The sequence below is a fragment of the Pieris brassicae genome, chromosome 10 (genome assembly GCF_905147105.1).
Source record: "Pieris brassicae chromosome 10, ilPieBrab1.1, whole genome shotgun sequence".
In the NCBI taxonomy this organism is placed as follows: Eukaryota; Metazoa; Arthropoda; class Insecta; order Lepidoptera; family Pieridae; genus Pieris; species Pieris brassicae.
Window position 1 is genome coordinate 1,242,712 of NC_059674.1, and position 17,158 is coordinate 1,259,869.

The window sequence follows — 17,158 nt, forward strand, 5'->3', positions numbered from 1 at the left end:
CTTGGCAGCGGCGCGAAGTTGCCAGTAGCCACTTACTATTTCACGTTTTCGAGACTCCGGTGAGCATAGCCAGACACTAAATAAGTAATATTATAACGAACAAGCGCGGCAAATTAAAAAAAAATAGTATGGTATCCCTAAAAGTTTGATAAATTTTGTGCATTAAACTTACTTGATACTTAATTTTATTTTATTATTTTTTACATTGATAGTAACTGTATTTCTAGGAAATTAAATACTATACGTATTTGGTATTTTACTATTGATACTCAAAATGACCAACTACTCTGTAGTCAATTTAATATTTTAATTAAGATAACAATGGTATGAAGGTAGTTTCAATACCTCATGACCATTGTGCTTTAAAATTTCTTCAAAGTAACCCATTCTCTTATCTCATGTTTGCGATTCTGTGCCATAAGGGCTTTATAGTTAGGGAGGCGAGGGAGCTAAATGGCGTAATTCAACGGCGCCGTCAAGACCTATCAAAATGCGTATGCCCCAAGTGCCTCTGATAACAACGGTATACTAATCTGCCGGTTTGCGTGGTGGGGGTTGGTATATAAAGTAGTCAAAAATGCAAAAAAAAATGAAAAATTGAAATACTCGAGCGCGTCAGATTTTCATAGGGAAGGTTTATATCGGTATCCTGAAAGCATATTTTCTTAATCTGACAAAATTGTTGGTGGGTTCTCTTAATCTGACCGAAAAAGACTTTTGGTTTCTTTTTTTTCCTTTCTTTCTCCTTGATAAAACGGGGAATTTAAGAATGACAATAAAGCGATAGATACAACCAACGTTAATGTAGATGAAATGTAGTATGAATTGTATTAATTATTGTATAAAAAAATGAAATGATATAAAAATTTGATTATAATTGTTTCCCAACCATCAATGTTGCGAAATAAAGGAAAACTGGTAGCGCTCAGTCTGTATTACATGTTTATGGCAAATGCCTCTTTTTTGCTTCAATTCTTCACTTCGTTTTGCTTACGGTACGTCCAAAAAACAATTTGAGGATCAACAGGCTATTGAATAGTATACATACATGAAACTGTACATGTTAATAATACTTTTGCATACAGATACGCATAACTTTTTCCAAGTCCACGAAAATTGTGGAGAAGCTTTAGAAGAAAAAAAAATTTGAGATATAATAAAAGTCACATAATTTAATCATCGTTATTTCATATTAATTTTTTTAACACCCTCAGTTTTCGAGATATACTCAAAAAACCGGGAGTTTGAGTTTTTATGATGCTTCAAGTCAAACAGTTTTAACTTTGGACAAAAATCTAAAGACACCTTTTTTGTGTAAAACAAAATTACCTTTTTGTTTATTTTTTATTTTTATTTTTTGTAAAATGTTTCTGCGTTCTTCAGAAGACGAAATGACTCCTCCGAAAATTCCCCTATTGCCTCCCTAACTATTATTTAATATAACGGAATGGTAACTGGCGTTGTCCGTAACAATTACACTTGGCTCATTTAAATTGGGTAGGAGCTTTTCTTCTAACAACTTATTGAAGTTGGCAGCATTCATACCATGGTGATAATCAGCAATTTTTTATTTAGTGCCAAATACTAATAATGAGTTCGGCACAGGACCTTTCTCCGACCCTGTTTGTACAATTATGAACCTTTTTCCAGTTGAAATATTTGCAATAGCACCACTTGTAGAGTGACCTTGCCACGATCTTTTGGGCTTGTAGTTTTTATAGACATAAGTTTCATCTAAATTAATTATTGGCTTTCTTTCTGCACGTTTCAACGATATAGATCTTAAATAGTAATGTGTCCTGGCAGATCTGTCATTGCACTCAATTAACAATGAACGTTCATTTTAAATTTTTCTTAAATTCATAGACATTAGCCAATAATATTCGGCGAAGACTTTCCCGACATCCAAATAGGTAATGGTAAATCCTAAAAAAAATAAAGTAAATAAGTAAATCCTATGTTTTCACTTAATTCCAGCAAAAGTGTTCTTAATTTTGGAACATGTTTTCTAACAATATAAAATTCATTAATTTTGTTGCGAATAGCATCCATGTCAAAATTGTCCAAATGAGAAATGTTTAAGCGCTAGACTCCCGATCCTGAGATTTATATTTTTTGGCGACAAAATTTAAAGTTACCTTCAGTGTCAGAATTTGACATTTCTGATCATTAGATTTTTTAATTCGTTTCGTTAAGTCCGCGACGTTTGTGGTTATTATAATCTGTGATCAGACTTAACTGTTTAGGTTATAATTTTGTGTTAAAAATTTGCATTGAGAAGTGTAATTCACGTATTGTATTTTTAATATTAAAATTTAAATCATTGATAAATGTAAATATATCATATTGCTTTGATAATTGAGAATTTCTTCTAACATAATAAGGGTCAACATAGTTTTATCATGACCTTTTACAGGAATTTAATAAAATATTATGTTTTACAAAAGTGCTCTAAGCATTCTACACTTATAAAATTCTCTCTGCATCAACCTTTGCCTTTTACTTCCAACATTTACAGAAAAAACTTTAATACAAGCTCCAAATACTTTGTTAAAATGTTCATGGAAAGGGAAAATAAATATGCTTATGAGATTATGGAAAAATTTGGATATGCTACCCAACTTAAAAACGTTTTAGCATTGAACACTATGTTAAAACCAAATGATGATTTTGATAACTTGATAAGTAAAGATTGGTCTAAGGAGTCTACTTCAGAAATATTTAGAGTATTTCCTTTAATTGCCTTGTACTGCTCAAAAAATAATATATGTATCTCTAATGCAATATTTGACAATTATATTGATTCTTTAACAGATAATATTAAAAAAAGCACAACTGAAGAATTAAAATCACATTTTTTTACTCTATCTGAATTTCCTGAGACAGTGTCAATAAGAACAAGAAATTATGTGGAAATATGGGCAGCTTTAGACGATGCCTGTATAAATAGATTTAAAGATTGGTCGTATGATGAAATACTCTCTTTCTGTGCATTGTTTTATAAGTTAAGTGCAACTAAAGCATCTGATTTTTGTTATAAAGGTATTCAAAAATTAACATACAGAGCAAGTAAATTGAATAAGTCACAACTAGTACAAACATTTTTCTTTATAGCTGCGATGAGGTTTTCACCTCATGATATGCATGGTATGGAACTTGCAGTAGAAAAACATTTTGATGAAATGAGTATAGATGAGTTAGCCATAGTGTCTATGGGTTTCTTTAAGAGTAAAGTGCCAGTTAGAAGCATGTCTTTAGTATCAAACATTATTGATAGAATTTGTGAAAATGAAAGTACTATTAACGAAGTGACACTTGCTGCTTTACTTAAGGTCATTCGGTTCTCTCGAAAATTTCCTATTGACAATAAAATATGCATATTTCTGGACACGTTGCAGTCTCAAGTTCCACGTCTCTCAATTATGTGTAATGTTCACATAGCCTTGCTTGCAAGCAGTACTCTAACAAAACATGAAGGCTGTCTTTTTAACATTGCTAAAACTGTTTTATCAAACATGTCAGGAACACGTATAAAAGATATGGAACGGTTGGTGCTTACCTTTGGAACTCTTAATATGATCCCTGATACCAAGGAAAATTTTATAGAAAGTGTGATTGAAGAATTAAGAAAACCAGACCGAGAAACTGAGATAAAAACTCATGGTCGATCATTTGCATGTTGTGTAGCATATCTAGGCCTATTGGGATATTATCCTATTGACCTTATGGAAAAAGTATTAAATAAAGAATTTCTAGAAAAAACCTATGGAAAATACTGTCTATCATATGGTCGAGAAATATTAACTATACATAACTTGGTAAAAATATTTCACAAAGAAAAGTGTTTGGAAGCTGTCACAGAAAAAGAAGCTGTAACATTAGCTAAAAGATATACTGATTATATTCCAGATATAAATTTTCATAAACAGTATAATGTTACTGAAAAAATGTTTTTAGATTTAAGAAAGGTTGTAGAAACTACCAGAGGGGGACCAGAGTATGTTACTGGACAACATATTCTACCCCATCATCAAAGAGGAGGTACTATTTTTTTTTTCTAGAAGGCATAAATCAATTTTTCTTTTTCATGCATCATATTCCTTTCAAAAATAATATCTTATTATAATAATTAATAATATATACAATTATATCTTAAATAAATTGACTGACAAATTCTAATAAAAATCCTTTTACAGATATAATAATCTGTGATTCTCAAAATGACAGTCCTGTTGAAGTTAAAGATGTGTTTAAATTTGGCAAACTTCATCCCGCTCCTAATGATAGCAATATATGGATAGTGTTAGTTATAGCTGGACGAAATGTATTGCTTCATAACTCTGATGAGCCATGTGGTCATTTATTATCTAAAATTAGGGAGCTTAACGCTATGGGATACAAATCTGCACCAGTAAGTAAAAAATCTTTTTAATAAAATATCTATAAATGTGACTTACAAACACTGAAACAACTCAAAAAATGTAATGAGTAGGTGGTCAGCCTCACGGAGAAATAAAGCTATGGCCTATACTTTTTTATGTGCTTCAGAACTATGCCACAAAGGGTTTATTAAAAATTATTTATTTTTCAGGTGATCTGGAATATTTATTCAAAACTTAACACTTTTGAAGACAAACAAGAATATATAAATAATATCATTGCTGAAGCTAAATCTAGGTAACAACAAGCAAATAGTTGCCAGTGTTAATAATTAAATCTTGATGTTTGTTTCACAACTAAGGATATTTTCACCTACATTATGTGGAACCACCTGCCCATTGAAGTATTTATTTGACATAGATTTGATATTTAGATGATAGATAGAATTGTAATAGGCCAGCGAGATGAGTGAGGGCCAAAATGCATTTGCAGTCAACTCATCACTACATTGTCCTATGAGAAAAAGATTTTAATGTCGTATTCGTAGTTTTCACCATGCAATGGCTTGTGCAAAAGTGACTTATATGTGTTAAAAATTAGTTGTAAAATAAAATATTATAAATGTTTGTTATCTGTGAAAAGTGACAGTTTACCAGTAGACTATAAAAAACATAAATTTTTGCCTATTATTTAATACTCCCTTATGTTTCCTTATACGAGTGGTTAATGAAAACTATACTAAACAAATCTTTATCTTATATTTTGTACATATTAATTTTTAAAATGATGATATTTTGAAAACTTATTACACATTTTATTGGATCTTTTAAAATTCATATTATACATCCAACTTATATTTTTCAATAATATACAATGAATATAAAATACAGCATGTAAAGCTTAATAAAAATTATTACTTAACACAAATTCTTTACACGTGAAATACAAACATGTCTGAAACTTACATGAGCGCTAAAACCAAAGTTATAATCACACTATTATATTGTTGTTTTCCGTCAATTTATTTAAGTTTATTTATATACATGATTTTTCTTGTATATGGGTAACTCTTACGCTAACTCACTCAGCGTACTGCGCCGCGCAATGAGCTAAATCATTGTTGACAGATGACAGTTGACGTATGAATGTGATTAATCCTCAAAGCCATAGATACTGAGGGATGGTTAATATTATTAAAAAAAAAATATAAAAATTCTTTAGGTCGTTTCCACTTTCAACAAATTAATTTGACGTTACGTGGGTCACTACCGCTGAGTAACTTTAGACTCTGGCTCCAGGTATAAAAGTTACATTTTTAAACACAATTTTCAAAAATCTAAACTGAACCGAATTGAAGCATGTCTTAAAGATAATACGTAGCGCTTAGTATGATGTATATAAAAAACGTATTAGAATTCATACGTTTGATGTACTTAGCGTCAATAAGTCGACTTTGATTCTTATTCTGAATCTCGATTACGTGACTCCGTCCAACAATGCCGATACAGTTCAATCAAGTGAGTTAGCCCAATTACGCATACCCATATCTTTTGTTACTCTGTAAGATGGAACACATTGGGTTGCGGTGTTACATTCGTTATAACAGAATCTCCGGATCAAGAGGAGTTTCCGTTCTCACCGTTATCTTGGAAGTTGTTGGAATTAACTGAAAACGGAGCTCCTAAGCCATATAAATGACCACTGGAACTCTCAATGTTGTCATCAAAGAATATCTAAAACAATGAAGGGAAATATTCATATTATATTTTTAATAAAAGTCGGGAGTGATAATGTAAAGCAAATGACGCAATCAAAGTCATTTTAACTGACATGACGCATTATGTCGGGTGACAACTAGGGATGCCGTTGACATTACAATCGATCAAAATGACCCCACGATATGTCATATTAGTTCCGTCCAATCACAATCAAACGCACGGTTTTGTGTTTGTTTTACATTAGCAGTCCCATTACGGATTTTCTGACCTAAAAACATTGTTTGTATTGTAACTAACGGTACGTCGGTAAACTATAAAGCAATCAATAATACTTTGGGCGCTTGGCAATATAAAAGCGGCAATTATTAGCTAGAAGTTTTAAGACACACAATTTTTACACCTTTATATTAACTGCGTTGCATCATTATAAAAAAATAATATAATAGTTCGCAATAAACTTTCCCAATATTAGATAGATTTTTTTACTTACTTCCTTTATCTTGAAAAAAGCCATTCCAGTTAAATGCGAGTCAGATCCTGCCTGATGCTGCGGCCCAACCCTTCGTAACTCCAGCTGATCGGCTACTTCTTGTAAACCTCCTTTCAAGTTTTTGCACAATTTCATCAAGTACTGAAAATAATTTACTTAGTTGTACATAGTATTGTCTTTTGTTGACATGGCTTTTACACATTAAGAAAACACTTTTTAAACGGATTGAAGCTATGTATTATTATTATAAACTCACGGTCACGGTGACCATGCACGCTGTAAAGCACGCGAAACGTCAGAAAATTTTAAATTTATGTAAATAATTATAAGTTTATAATAATAATACATAGCTGCAATTCGTTTAAAAAGTGTTTTCTTAATTTACAATATGTAAACACTATTCTCTTACGATCTATGGATAAGATTCATAAACAAGACTTAGCAAGTATGACCTCCTTTAAAAGTATTGGATTATGATTTTAAGTCTTGTTTCTGAAATTCCCCGTGAAGTTGTCTCGATAGACTATCTTACATAATAAAATAGTTATTGGAAAATTCTTAGTCTAGGTCCACACATTGCCTCTGACACAAACAACAAGTTAAGTAACGTAAGAGTATCTAGAATTACTCGTCTTAGTAACGAGTCATTGATTTACTCACATAACTGGTTATATAATATATAAAATAATGTGTATGAGATTTAACTAATTAGTAGTCCTACCGGAATGCATGTATATTTATGTCGCAGTAAAGTAGTTAAATCAGAGAGTTAATTAAATCTCTAGACAGTTAATTGAAGATCGATATTCAATCAAGTCGCTAGCATTTCGATTTAAATAAAGCAGCGTCGAAAACGTTTAACTATCTGTCGGTACGAAAGCCGGCGTGTTGATTAACAATGTAAAACAATAAAAGAAAACACTTTTTAACCGGATAGAAGATATGTATTATTATAAACTTATAATTATTTTACATAATTTAAAAATTTTCCGACGTTTCGCGTGCTTTACAGCGTGCCTGCTCACGGTGTTCTGTCCATGTGTAAAAGCTATGTTAAAAAAAGACAATACTAAATGTAAAACAAGGTGGTAAAATAAGATTCCGCCATGATTATTTCATTTGTTATTGTTATTTCGGTGTAATCGTGAAGAATTGACAGTTTGGAAATTCCGTGTTTTGCTTTATTGTAAATGGTTAGGTTAGGTTAGTAGTCTTGTTGCCTAGGAACGTTTAGGAAACTCGTTAAACGTTTCGTTCACTCACTTGTCTGACATTTTAGCGAGTTGATTGAATATAGATTTTTAATTAACTACTTTACTGCGACATATATATATATATAATGTTTATTGCCAGTTCTTGTCTTCCGTTCTACGACCTTGATTTAAGAACTGGCAGTAAATGTAAAATTAGAAGCATTTATTATGTTTTTTTTTGACGTTCATAAGTACATTGTGTTACCTGTATGAATAAATGACATTGACTATATTTATTACAATATTTTGAGGCATGTACAATAAATAGTCACAAAGTAATAATAATAACATTTTATTTACATAACAATAACAGAAAGCAGAATAAAATAAAATGATATAAATGAAGACATAACATGGAAATGACACAATGGTTTTACTGCTAAAAGATATTTCCTTCAGAACACTCAAATATACATAAAAATACAAACAGGTAAAAGTAACAAAGGTTCATAATAATACTCACTTTGACATCATAGACAGTTGGAAAATATAGCCTTAGACTTTCAAAAAAGTCATTTTCGTCCTGCGGCAGGTTTTGATCTGTGAGTAACTTCAGCAAGTATCCAAAATCATATCCAGAATGAAAACTGAGCCATTTGATGTTATCCATTAGCACAAGACCTTTACAAGGAGATTTTACACAATGAATATTAAACTACCTTCAAAATGTTTTATAACAAATTATAATATTTCTTATTTCTATTATTCTTTTAACAAGAGAATTAAATGTATTTAAGTTTAATATTTTTTTATATGAGATTACATAATAAAAGTATGTTTTTTATTCTTTAGAAATTTTGTAAGTAATATTTGGCTAAAAAATAACTACCAACAGATTGGTCCTGTTGGTAGTTATTATTTGATCGGACAAATATTTCAAGGAGGCAATAATGAAGATGCAATATGATATAAATCTCTTATTTCATAAAAATAAATCATTTTAATTTCATTCAGTCAATTTAATCTGTATCTTAATGATATAAACACAATTTCCAAGAAAAATATGAGAAAGTTACCTAAGGGCACAGATAATACAGATTTAGTTATAAACAGAAAGAGTATGTATTGGTGACAAATTATGGCATGGATGGATGCTAGAGTGTGCATTAGAAACTATTCTTAATAACTATAATTAATTTTTTATTAAATTATTAAAAACTATTATTAATTTAGTTAATGACTTTGTCGCTGGCTGCCCCTCTGACACCATATAAGATTTAAGGCAACGAATTGGTAGAAACACATTAGAGTTACAAGTATGGCTCAGCAAATTCCCCCATGAAACAATGAATACTTTTTATTTAAAATTAGTTAATTACAAAAAATATCTTTAATAAATATTTGAAAACTTTTATGCATTGTTAAAAATTCTAATTGCGTTTTATATTTATACAAGCCTTTTTAATTTAATTACTAGCATTCCTACAGTTCCAAAGGTTGTTAAACAGAAACCAATACATACCTAGTCCAGCCATAAGTTATGTTACAAAACAAAGTCATTTTTTTTAAAATTAGTTAATGTAAAAGTTATACAGTGTTAGCAAAAAAATATTTTTATCGAAATGGCCACCTTAGGCCTTTAGTTTGGCTACGAATATATATTTACGCACTATTCCAAGGGAAATTTTGCCAATGCGTGCTCTTAAGATTTTTTAAACCTGATCATAATTTAAGTGTCAAGGGTAGAGGTCTGTCTTTTTGGTATTTTTACAAAAATGTAGATATCCTTGATAAGATACACCCCACCAAACCATCACTGACACAGGATGATACCACGTTGTACCTTTCCGACTACTAGAGCAACTTCTTTAAAACTCATCACAGTACTAATGAATTTATCATTTTGCTTATTGTAGTGCTCTTCAATCGTAATTTTTTTTTAATCGGTAATAAGGATATTTTTGTGCCTTTTCCACTCTCTTATGTACAGCTGATTTGGGGCATGTCCTGTATATCAACCATAAGGACCGAACTTCAGGTCTTGTTTTATAATACGCGACAGAGTCCTAGCGGGAAATCTTCATTTCAAGCGATATATTTTGCTTCCTAATGGGGTTTCGACGAAGTCTGGCTTCACCAGCCTTTGTAGTTCTAACAGCACGTGGCCGCCCTATTCTTTTATGGTATTCGACAGACGAAGTATTGTTGTATCGAGATACGAACATACGGCTGATACCGCGCTTTTGATGTGTCTGGAATACAACCGACCACTTTGGCCAAGGCGATAACCGCAATACTATTTTCTTTAACATGCCATTCTTTATTGTAGTGTTGTAATAATGAACACGAAAAAAATATGTAAAATGGCGCAAAATCGAAAGAAGTTTTTAAAATAATATACATGTTCCGAATTCAAAATAATTAAAAAGTTGAAAGAAAGAAAAGATTTATGGTCAGACTAGTTATAGGTAACATACAAACAAATTTATTAGCAGAAAAAAAAAATTTCTACACATGATGCTCACATCATAAATTCTAAGATTACCTGATGTCATAAGTAGTTCAGCAAACTCTAATGGCTCGATTCCATCTTCTTCATGTTTTCTAAACTGAAGACCTGAATTTTGGAGCAAATCAATCGAATCTTGAGCATACATGTCCTCCCTGAAAATTATATACCATCATATTATTCATACATATTAAGCTTTAATACAGTGTTAATCAAAGTGTAAAGCATGAATCCTCCTATTAAGAGTGATTTTCTTTGGGAGAATGTGCGTGTAAGTAAGTGGTTTTATTGTGTTTAAAACAGATAACAAATTAACATCTAACAGACTTTCAAAGGTGGACATATAAACACAAAATAAACAATGCTTTATAATTTTGAGATACCATGTATATATAACATAAAGTAATGACAGTGGTTCTAGCACATTTTTTCGAGGTAGATTTTATATCAAACCTTGGAGATACTGAGACTGATAAAACACATTTAATAAGTTAAGTAGGTTACTAAGAGATCCATAGATTATACAAAACTTAAATCTAATAATTTATTTCCAAAATAGATAAATAAATATGCAGGTATGCACATCTTAAATAGAAACTGAGGCGAATCATTTGATAACAGTGTGAGTGACATAATTTGGCATTAAGTTTGCTATAAATTACTTAAATATATTAGGTTGATAATATGTATTATTTATATAATACAAAAATAGTACTTACTGTAGGTTGAACTTAAAATTAAATTGCCATGTTGTGTAACCAGGAGGAGTTTTTCCATTTTCATCCATGAATGTTAGGCCAAGTTGGATAATTCTCAGCAAATCAACATTACATCTAAAAATAAATTCAGTGTATAGTTATTACGAGGTGTGTGCAATATTTTACATAACATACCTTATTAGTAGTAAGTTGAGGGTAAATGAGACGAGGATTAAAACTATTATTGCAGTAATACAACAGTCAAAATCTGTTCTAACAACATTAAGGGGACTACTCATATTTAGTTGTAAAAATGTTGTTACTAAGTACCTAATACAATAGAATTCAGCCAGGACCTTTTATTTTGGTCAATATAACCAGAATGTTTTCTTAACAATGTCACCTTACACGGTTTTGACTGTATTACTTAAAGCAATATTTTATTAATAAATATTGGGTCACAGCCAGTAAAATAATGCTTTATTATATATACGTAAAGTAACACTGTTGAGTCAGCCTATGGTAAATTTTTTACCATTGTGATAAGAAAATTACTTAGAAGTTTTACTATGATAAAGAACAAGGTACTAAATTATTCATAAACGTGGTTACTATGCCATTTGTTTTTAACACTATTTAACATTCACCTTAATAACTGATACTGGTAATCTGCAGTTGATCGAAATTCCCCAATAGGTCTGGCCACAACCCCTGGAAACTCTGTGTCCATAGCAACCCAGTGATATTTTTGAACAATCTGTAAGGATAATATATACTTTAATATATTATATTTTCAATACAAGTTAGTAATTATAATATAAATTTCTTTAGTTTAGATTTACATTCTATAAACACTGATTTTGTTATATATCTAAACCAAACATTTATCATGCATTTCCTAATACTGATTTTGTGCTTTTGCATACTGTTATAAATAACCTTACTTGTCGTATTATTTGAAACTCCTCATGTAAATTGTGGTTCCATACATCTTTAATACCGCAGTTCTCCGCTCCTGGTAGTTGCGAAAGTGAACCAAAGCTAGCTGCAGGCATCTAAAATGATTTTTTTATTAGTAAGTGTTTTCAAACTTGTTGATGGCTACATAGATAGTTATTTAATTAGTACTACTAGCCTTCAAGAATTTGTCCTTTTCTTGCTGAATAGAGACTTTTTTTTGTTTGATTTCGTCAACGGTTTTTAAGAATCACAAGAGTGTTGTGTAAAGGCTATGGAACATTTATATTTAATTTGAAATGCGTATTATTGAGAAACACTAAACACTTCTAATTTTAATAAAGAAGTTGCGAAAACAATAATTAATACTAAGAAGCCAAAACATTAAAACAGACTACACAGGTACACACATGTCACGTTGACATTATTAAAAAGACAGTGTTAGATTACGACTAACGACATAAGTAAAAAGTCAGTGCTTACCACAGATGAACAATATCTTTAACATTTGACTGAGTAACTTTTGGAAAGTTCGTGAAGAATAAACAAGATTCAAAACCAGAACTTAGAACGAACCAACATTTTCACCAGAAGATTCGATACTACGACATCTGGAATGATTTGCACGATGAAGCTACTACGCCAGCATAAAATAAAAAAATATCTCTAATATCTGTATTCACAAATCTCATCAATAGAGTCTAAGATACTGTGATAACTGGTCACCAGTTCTCTGTCGTAGATAGAAAAAACAGAAGAGAAAAAAAGACATATACACGTATTAAAAATGATGTTTCATTAAAAGAGAATGTGCACAAACCCTCCACACTAGAAATCCCTGTGTCGTGGGCAGCTAGTCCCTGCCATTTGACATATTAATGATAGGAACTACCCACGTAAGAATGACCTGGTGTACAGTGTCTTTAATATAATTAAAGTATAAGATAAAGTTTAATCGATAAAGTTTCTTTGTTAATTGTTTGTATTATCCTCACAATGCTTGTTTCACGTTCCTTTTTTATAGAATGGGGGCCAAACGGGCAGGCTCATCTGATGTTAAGTGATACCGCGGCCTAAGAACACTCTCAATGCCAGAAGGCTCGTGGGTGCGTTGCCTGCCTTTTAATAATTGGTTCGCTCTTTTTTTGAAGGACCCTAAGTCTATTTTTTATTGGTTAGCCTTTTGGTTCGGAAATACTTCAGTGGGCAGCTGGTTCCACATAGTGGTAGTGCGCGGCAAAAACTGCCCTGAAAAACGCTCAGTTGTGGAACGGCGGACGTCGAGGTGATACGAGTGGAATTTCGTATTCTGCCTCGACGTCCGATGATGAAACTCAGCTGCAGGTATTAATCCAAATAACTCCCGTGAACACTCTCTATGATAAAAGTGGTAGAAGATGCATCTCTACGCAACGCCAAAGGATCAAGCCGCTCGGAGTTTCATTGGTCGTCGACAATTCGAACCGCTCTTCGTTAATACGGCCAAGTGAAAGGCGGGAACCGCTGCCTAGAGGTGGGAACAGTACTCCACGTGGGGCCGAAGTTGCGCTTTATACAGTTGCAGGCGTTGGCCCGGAGTGAAATATCGTCTTGTCTTGCTGAGCAGACCAAGCTTTTCGGTGGTTAATTTAGCATTTCCCTACAAATAACCGCGAAACTGAACGTCATTCGGTATATCAAAGCCAAATATACTAAGCTGTGGCTTTAAAAAGAGTATCCTCGAAAAGAGGAGTACTACAGGAGACACAACAAATGGTGTTTTTTTTAACGAAAACTGTGCAAACTTGCATCTTCTTGTGGTTAAATTGGACTAGGTTTACTCTACCCCAGTCCGAGACTCCACGTACTCGTCGACACATGTCCGGCCAGTGAAAAAGTAGCCCCAATGCACTCCGCATAGCAATGAATGTTGATAAATTGTAACATATCGTGATAAGCAATCCTCACGTCAGCAGTAACTATGCAAATTCTCAGATTTGTATCGCGCTGCCCGGATATATATACAACGACCAATATTTAAGCCTTCACTCATTTACTTCTTCACTGCCTTTAAGTATAATTGGTTGTTTTAATATATAATTTGTAAGCTGTAGAATTATAAAATAAAAATAATAAATAAATCAATGGCGCTACAACCTTTTTAGGTTTTGGACTTGTTCTGTTTCATTATCATTCGTAAATCGAATAGGCAAGTAGGATCAGCCTTCTGTGCCTGACGCACGCCGTTGACTTTTGGGGTCTAACGCAAGCCGGTTTCGCAGATAGAAATGAAATCCATTGGTGCACAGCCGGGGATCGAAACTACGACCTCAGGGATGACAGTCACACGCTGAAGCCACTAGGCCAACACTGCCCACCAAAATTTTGAAATACATAAATAAAAAAACAAGGCGAAGAGCAAGCTACACTAACATAAATTATTCTTCATGTAACGAATGCATAAATATAAATGTATACAGCGGTCCTATTGAAATAAAAATGATATGAAACATTTAAGGCGACATTTAGAAGTGACCAATTTCCGGACGATATTATTTATACTTATATATTTTCGTTCAAAACGACTAAGAAGCCTACAAGAAAAGAGCATATCATTCTCTTAAAAGTGGGCAACTCACACGCAAGCACCCCGGCGTTGCAAGTGCCTACGCGCAGCGGTTAGCATTGTATTTAAAGTGCGTGGTTATTTGGCCTCCCGTGACAAAAATAACTACGTAAATCATTTCGACGTTTGTTGCAGAATTTTTCATAGCGTTTGTCAATTTATCAAAGCGAGGTATATAAAACATTGAAAAGGTTCTATATTAAAAAGAAAATTAAAAAGCTCCATATTTAAACTGTTGACGATTTTGTACAAATATACTGCGCTACTGTGGTCCGAAGCTACATGAATTTCAGTTTCAACCACAGAGACGGCAGTCGTTCGCGGGACGTCATACTTGTTAGTGGCGTTTATATGTATCGCTCTGATTCGGAATATTCTAAAGTTAGTATTACGTTTGAAGTGAGTTTTTTTAGTTACTGTTTGTCTTCAGTTACGTTAACGTAAGTATTGTTTATGTCAAAAAATATATAGACGAAATATCATTAACAAAATATTTTTGGTATTTTAAATTAAAAGAATGCAGTGGTGAAATACAGATATTTACATTTTAATATCTTTTCATTAATATTAGATTCTCTATTGCACCCGGAACGTCGAGTTATGTAAATAACGTAATAAATTCGTGTCTATATCCGTCATAGAAATTTTATTTATATGTACTTGCGTAGACCAATGGCAATATTGTTTTTGTGTATATGTTGAAAAATTGCCGCAAATAATATTCATAAATACTACTCTATTGTCAATTGCGTTTTTAATTGGATACGGTATTGAGATATTTTACATCTGGCCAGTATTGTTTCTCTATTATTAGTCTTTCTATTTATTTAAATAGAGAATATAGATTATAGAATAATAAGCTAATTTATAAACGTAGAATATAATATTATTTACGCATAGCAAAACAAAATATATTGTTTGTAATTTGAATTTTAAATTGTACGATTGTGTCATTTCACGCCAAATTGGACAAAGCTGGCCAATTGGACAAATAATTGTAAAATTGTATTAATTACCATATTATTGGGTACCATAGAACTGAAATTAGTAGTAAAAGTGGATCTTAAAGGCTCGATAAGATACATATATAATAGAAGACTATTGTTAATAGAAGAGAATATTTATCCTTTACGCACAGACAATACGATATAATATTGTTGAAATAGAATAATATTTCAATATGACTTAGTCTGTCATGCACGTGCGCTAATCTTAATAATTGAATTAAAGGCCATACCGAAATGATTTATTTATTAAATTCAGATAAATTCCAACTTATCGAACAGAGGCTTTAACTCAAACAACACATTTTTAAACATCAAAATGTTTAGCATAAGCGATCTAGGATTTAAAATCTCGTGAGGTAAAACTCGATAAGTATACCTTTTCTTAGCCTTGACCTTTCGCCAGTAAGTGTTATCTTACCTTGCCTTGCCTTTGATCGGGAAAGTTCATGTCATTCTCACAGTCGGATCCCTGTTCTTTGATTTTCCTCTACTCCGATATCCACTCATAGGCACATACTCCAACCATAATGCTTAATTGGTGCTGTGATGATGCAACATTGAGAGCTTGGAAAAGGTCTTAAAAATACCAACGATCGACGACGGACAGTTTACTCAGGATGGAGAGGTTGAATCCACTCCTAAACTCTTCTCCTTCATTCCTCACGATTAAAGATTAAGTGTCCTGCTTTTAAATTATCAATGAGAAGTTCATCAACTCATCAATAACTGTTATGTTTTCTACTTCTCTTGTTTTCTTAATGAATTGATCGGGAGTTAATTGATGAATAGTTTCGTCGCTCAGGGCGAGAAATGTGTCGGCAATAAATTACAAGGGGCGCCTGTGCCCAATCGTTTGTGTATCGTACTAATCGTTGAACAACGTTATGAATGTTATTTGTTATTCAATTACGAAACTAGTCTCTCTCAGCTGGACTTTTATTTTTAATCTTTTGGTCACGTCCACAACTGAGCGTTTTTTTTAGTTTTTTTAGTCCTGCAAGACTGGCATCACACTTGAGCTCTATGGTAGAGTGTCTATGGTATCACTTAACATTCATATTCAATCCACCAACGTGATATACAAATCATAAATATATTTATAAAAGTATAAGAGAGGTTAAGCCGTTTTAATCGACTTAATAAACCGATTGAGTTTAATACGACCTCTTGCGGGAAATAATTTGTAATGTAATCAATCATTAAATAATTCCGCAAGTCTGCTCTGCTCCCAGAAATCTACTTCCGCATTATTTAAAGAGGAAAATTTTATTCGATGTGTGATTCTAGTGTGGTACTTAAAATACAGTGCTGGTTTTACAAATTATCAAGAAGCTGTGACTGTTTTGCCGCCCTTGCCTCTACAATTGTCATGTGAAAGACTATTTTTACGATCTAACAATTTCGTTAAAATTGCACGTAAATTAATGCTATTGTATTTGATTCTTTATCGTACACAAATCATCCAGTTCGCAGCCTTCAACCAGTAGTAGGACTGACATGTAAGGGTTGATAGAGGGAATAGGTATAAGAGGGGTTAAGAGGGGGAAGAGGTTAATACATTTTTACTATTTCGCTCCCATTCATAGAGTGAGCTGAGGGTG

General features: G+C 32.3%; 3 protein-coding genes across 3 annotated transcripts in view; 2 read left to right on the forward strand and 1 right to left on the reverse strand.

The window, feature by feature from the left end:
- The first annotated feature begins 2,229 nt into the window (after positions 1 to 2,229).
- Positions 2,230 to 4,732, forward strand: LOC123715057 (FAST kinase domain-containing protein 5, mitochondrial). Its single transcript, XM_045669872.1, has 3 exons — positions 2,230 to 4,041; positions 4,197 to 4,411; positions 4,592 to 4,732. The coding sequence occupies exons 1-3, from the start codon at positions 2,403 to 2,405 to the stop codon at positions 4,679 to 4,681; spliced, it is 1,944 nt and encodes a 647-aa protein (XP_045525828.1). The 5' UTR covers positions 2,230 to 2,402; the 3' UTR covers positions 4,682 to 4,732.
- A 25-nt stretch (positions 4,733 to 4,757) lies between these two features.
- On the reverse strand, positions 4,758 to 12,365 carry LOC123715058 (CCR4-NOT transcription complex subunit 7). The gene is made up of 8 exons (XM_045669873.1): positions 12,124 to 12,365; positions 11,933 to 12,043; positions 11,636 to 11,745; positions 11,010 to 11,123; positions 10,327 to 10,445; positions 8,305 to 8,462; positions 6,589 to 6,729; positions 4,758 to 6,113 (listed from the first exon to the last, which is right to left on the reverse strand). Exons 2-8 carry the CDS (start codon positions 12,041 to 12,043, stop codon positions 5,997 to 5,999), a joined length of 870 nt encoding a protein of 289 aa, XP_045525829.1. The 5' UTR covers positions 12,124 to 12,365; the 3' UTR covers positions 4,758 to 5,996.
- A 2,506-nt stretch (positions 12,366 to 14,871) lies between these two features.
- The window catches only part of LOC123715268 (serine/threonine-protein phosphatase rdgC), a 117,966-nt gene continuing 115,679 nt past the window's right edge, over positions 14,872 to 17,158 (forward strand). The window contains exon 1 of the mRNA XM_045670218.1: positions 14,872 to 14,990. The gene's annotated coding sequence lies outside the window, so the exon portion shown is untranslated. The remainder of the gene's footprint in view (positions 14,991 to 17,158) is intronic.

Excerpts from the sequence above, each read along its gene's own strand:
- LOC123715058 (XM_045669873.1), bottom strand. The coding sequence starts at position 12,043 with ATGCCTGCAGCTAGCTTTGGTTCACTTTCGCAACTACCAGGAGCGGAG. Across the intron at positions 11,746-11,932 it reads AGTTTCAAATAATACGACAA|ATTGTTCAAAAATATCACTG; the intron begins GTAAGGTTATTT and ends TTATCCTTACAG. Across the intron at positions 10,446-11,009 it reads AATTTTAAGTTCAACCTACA|GGAGGACATGTATGCTCAAG; the intron begins GTAAGTACTATT and ends TATAATTTTCAG.
- LOC123715057 (XM_045669872.1), top strand. The coding sequence starts at position 2,403 with ATGACCTTTTACAGGAATTTAATAAAATATTATGTTTTACAAAAGTGC. Across the intron at positions 4,042-4,196 it reads ACCCCATCATCAAAGAGGAG|ATATAATAATCTGTGATTCT; the intron begins GTACTATTTTTT and ends ATCCTTTTACAG. Across the intron at positions 4,412-4,591 it reads TGGGATACAAATCTGCACCA|GTGATCTGGAATATTTATTC; the intron begins GTAAGTAAAAAA and ends TTTATTTTTCAG.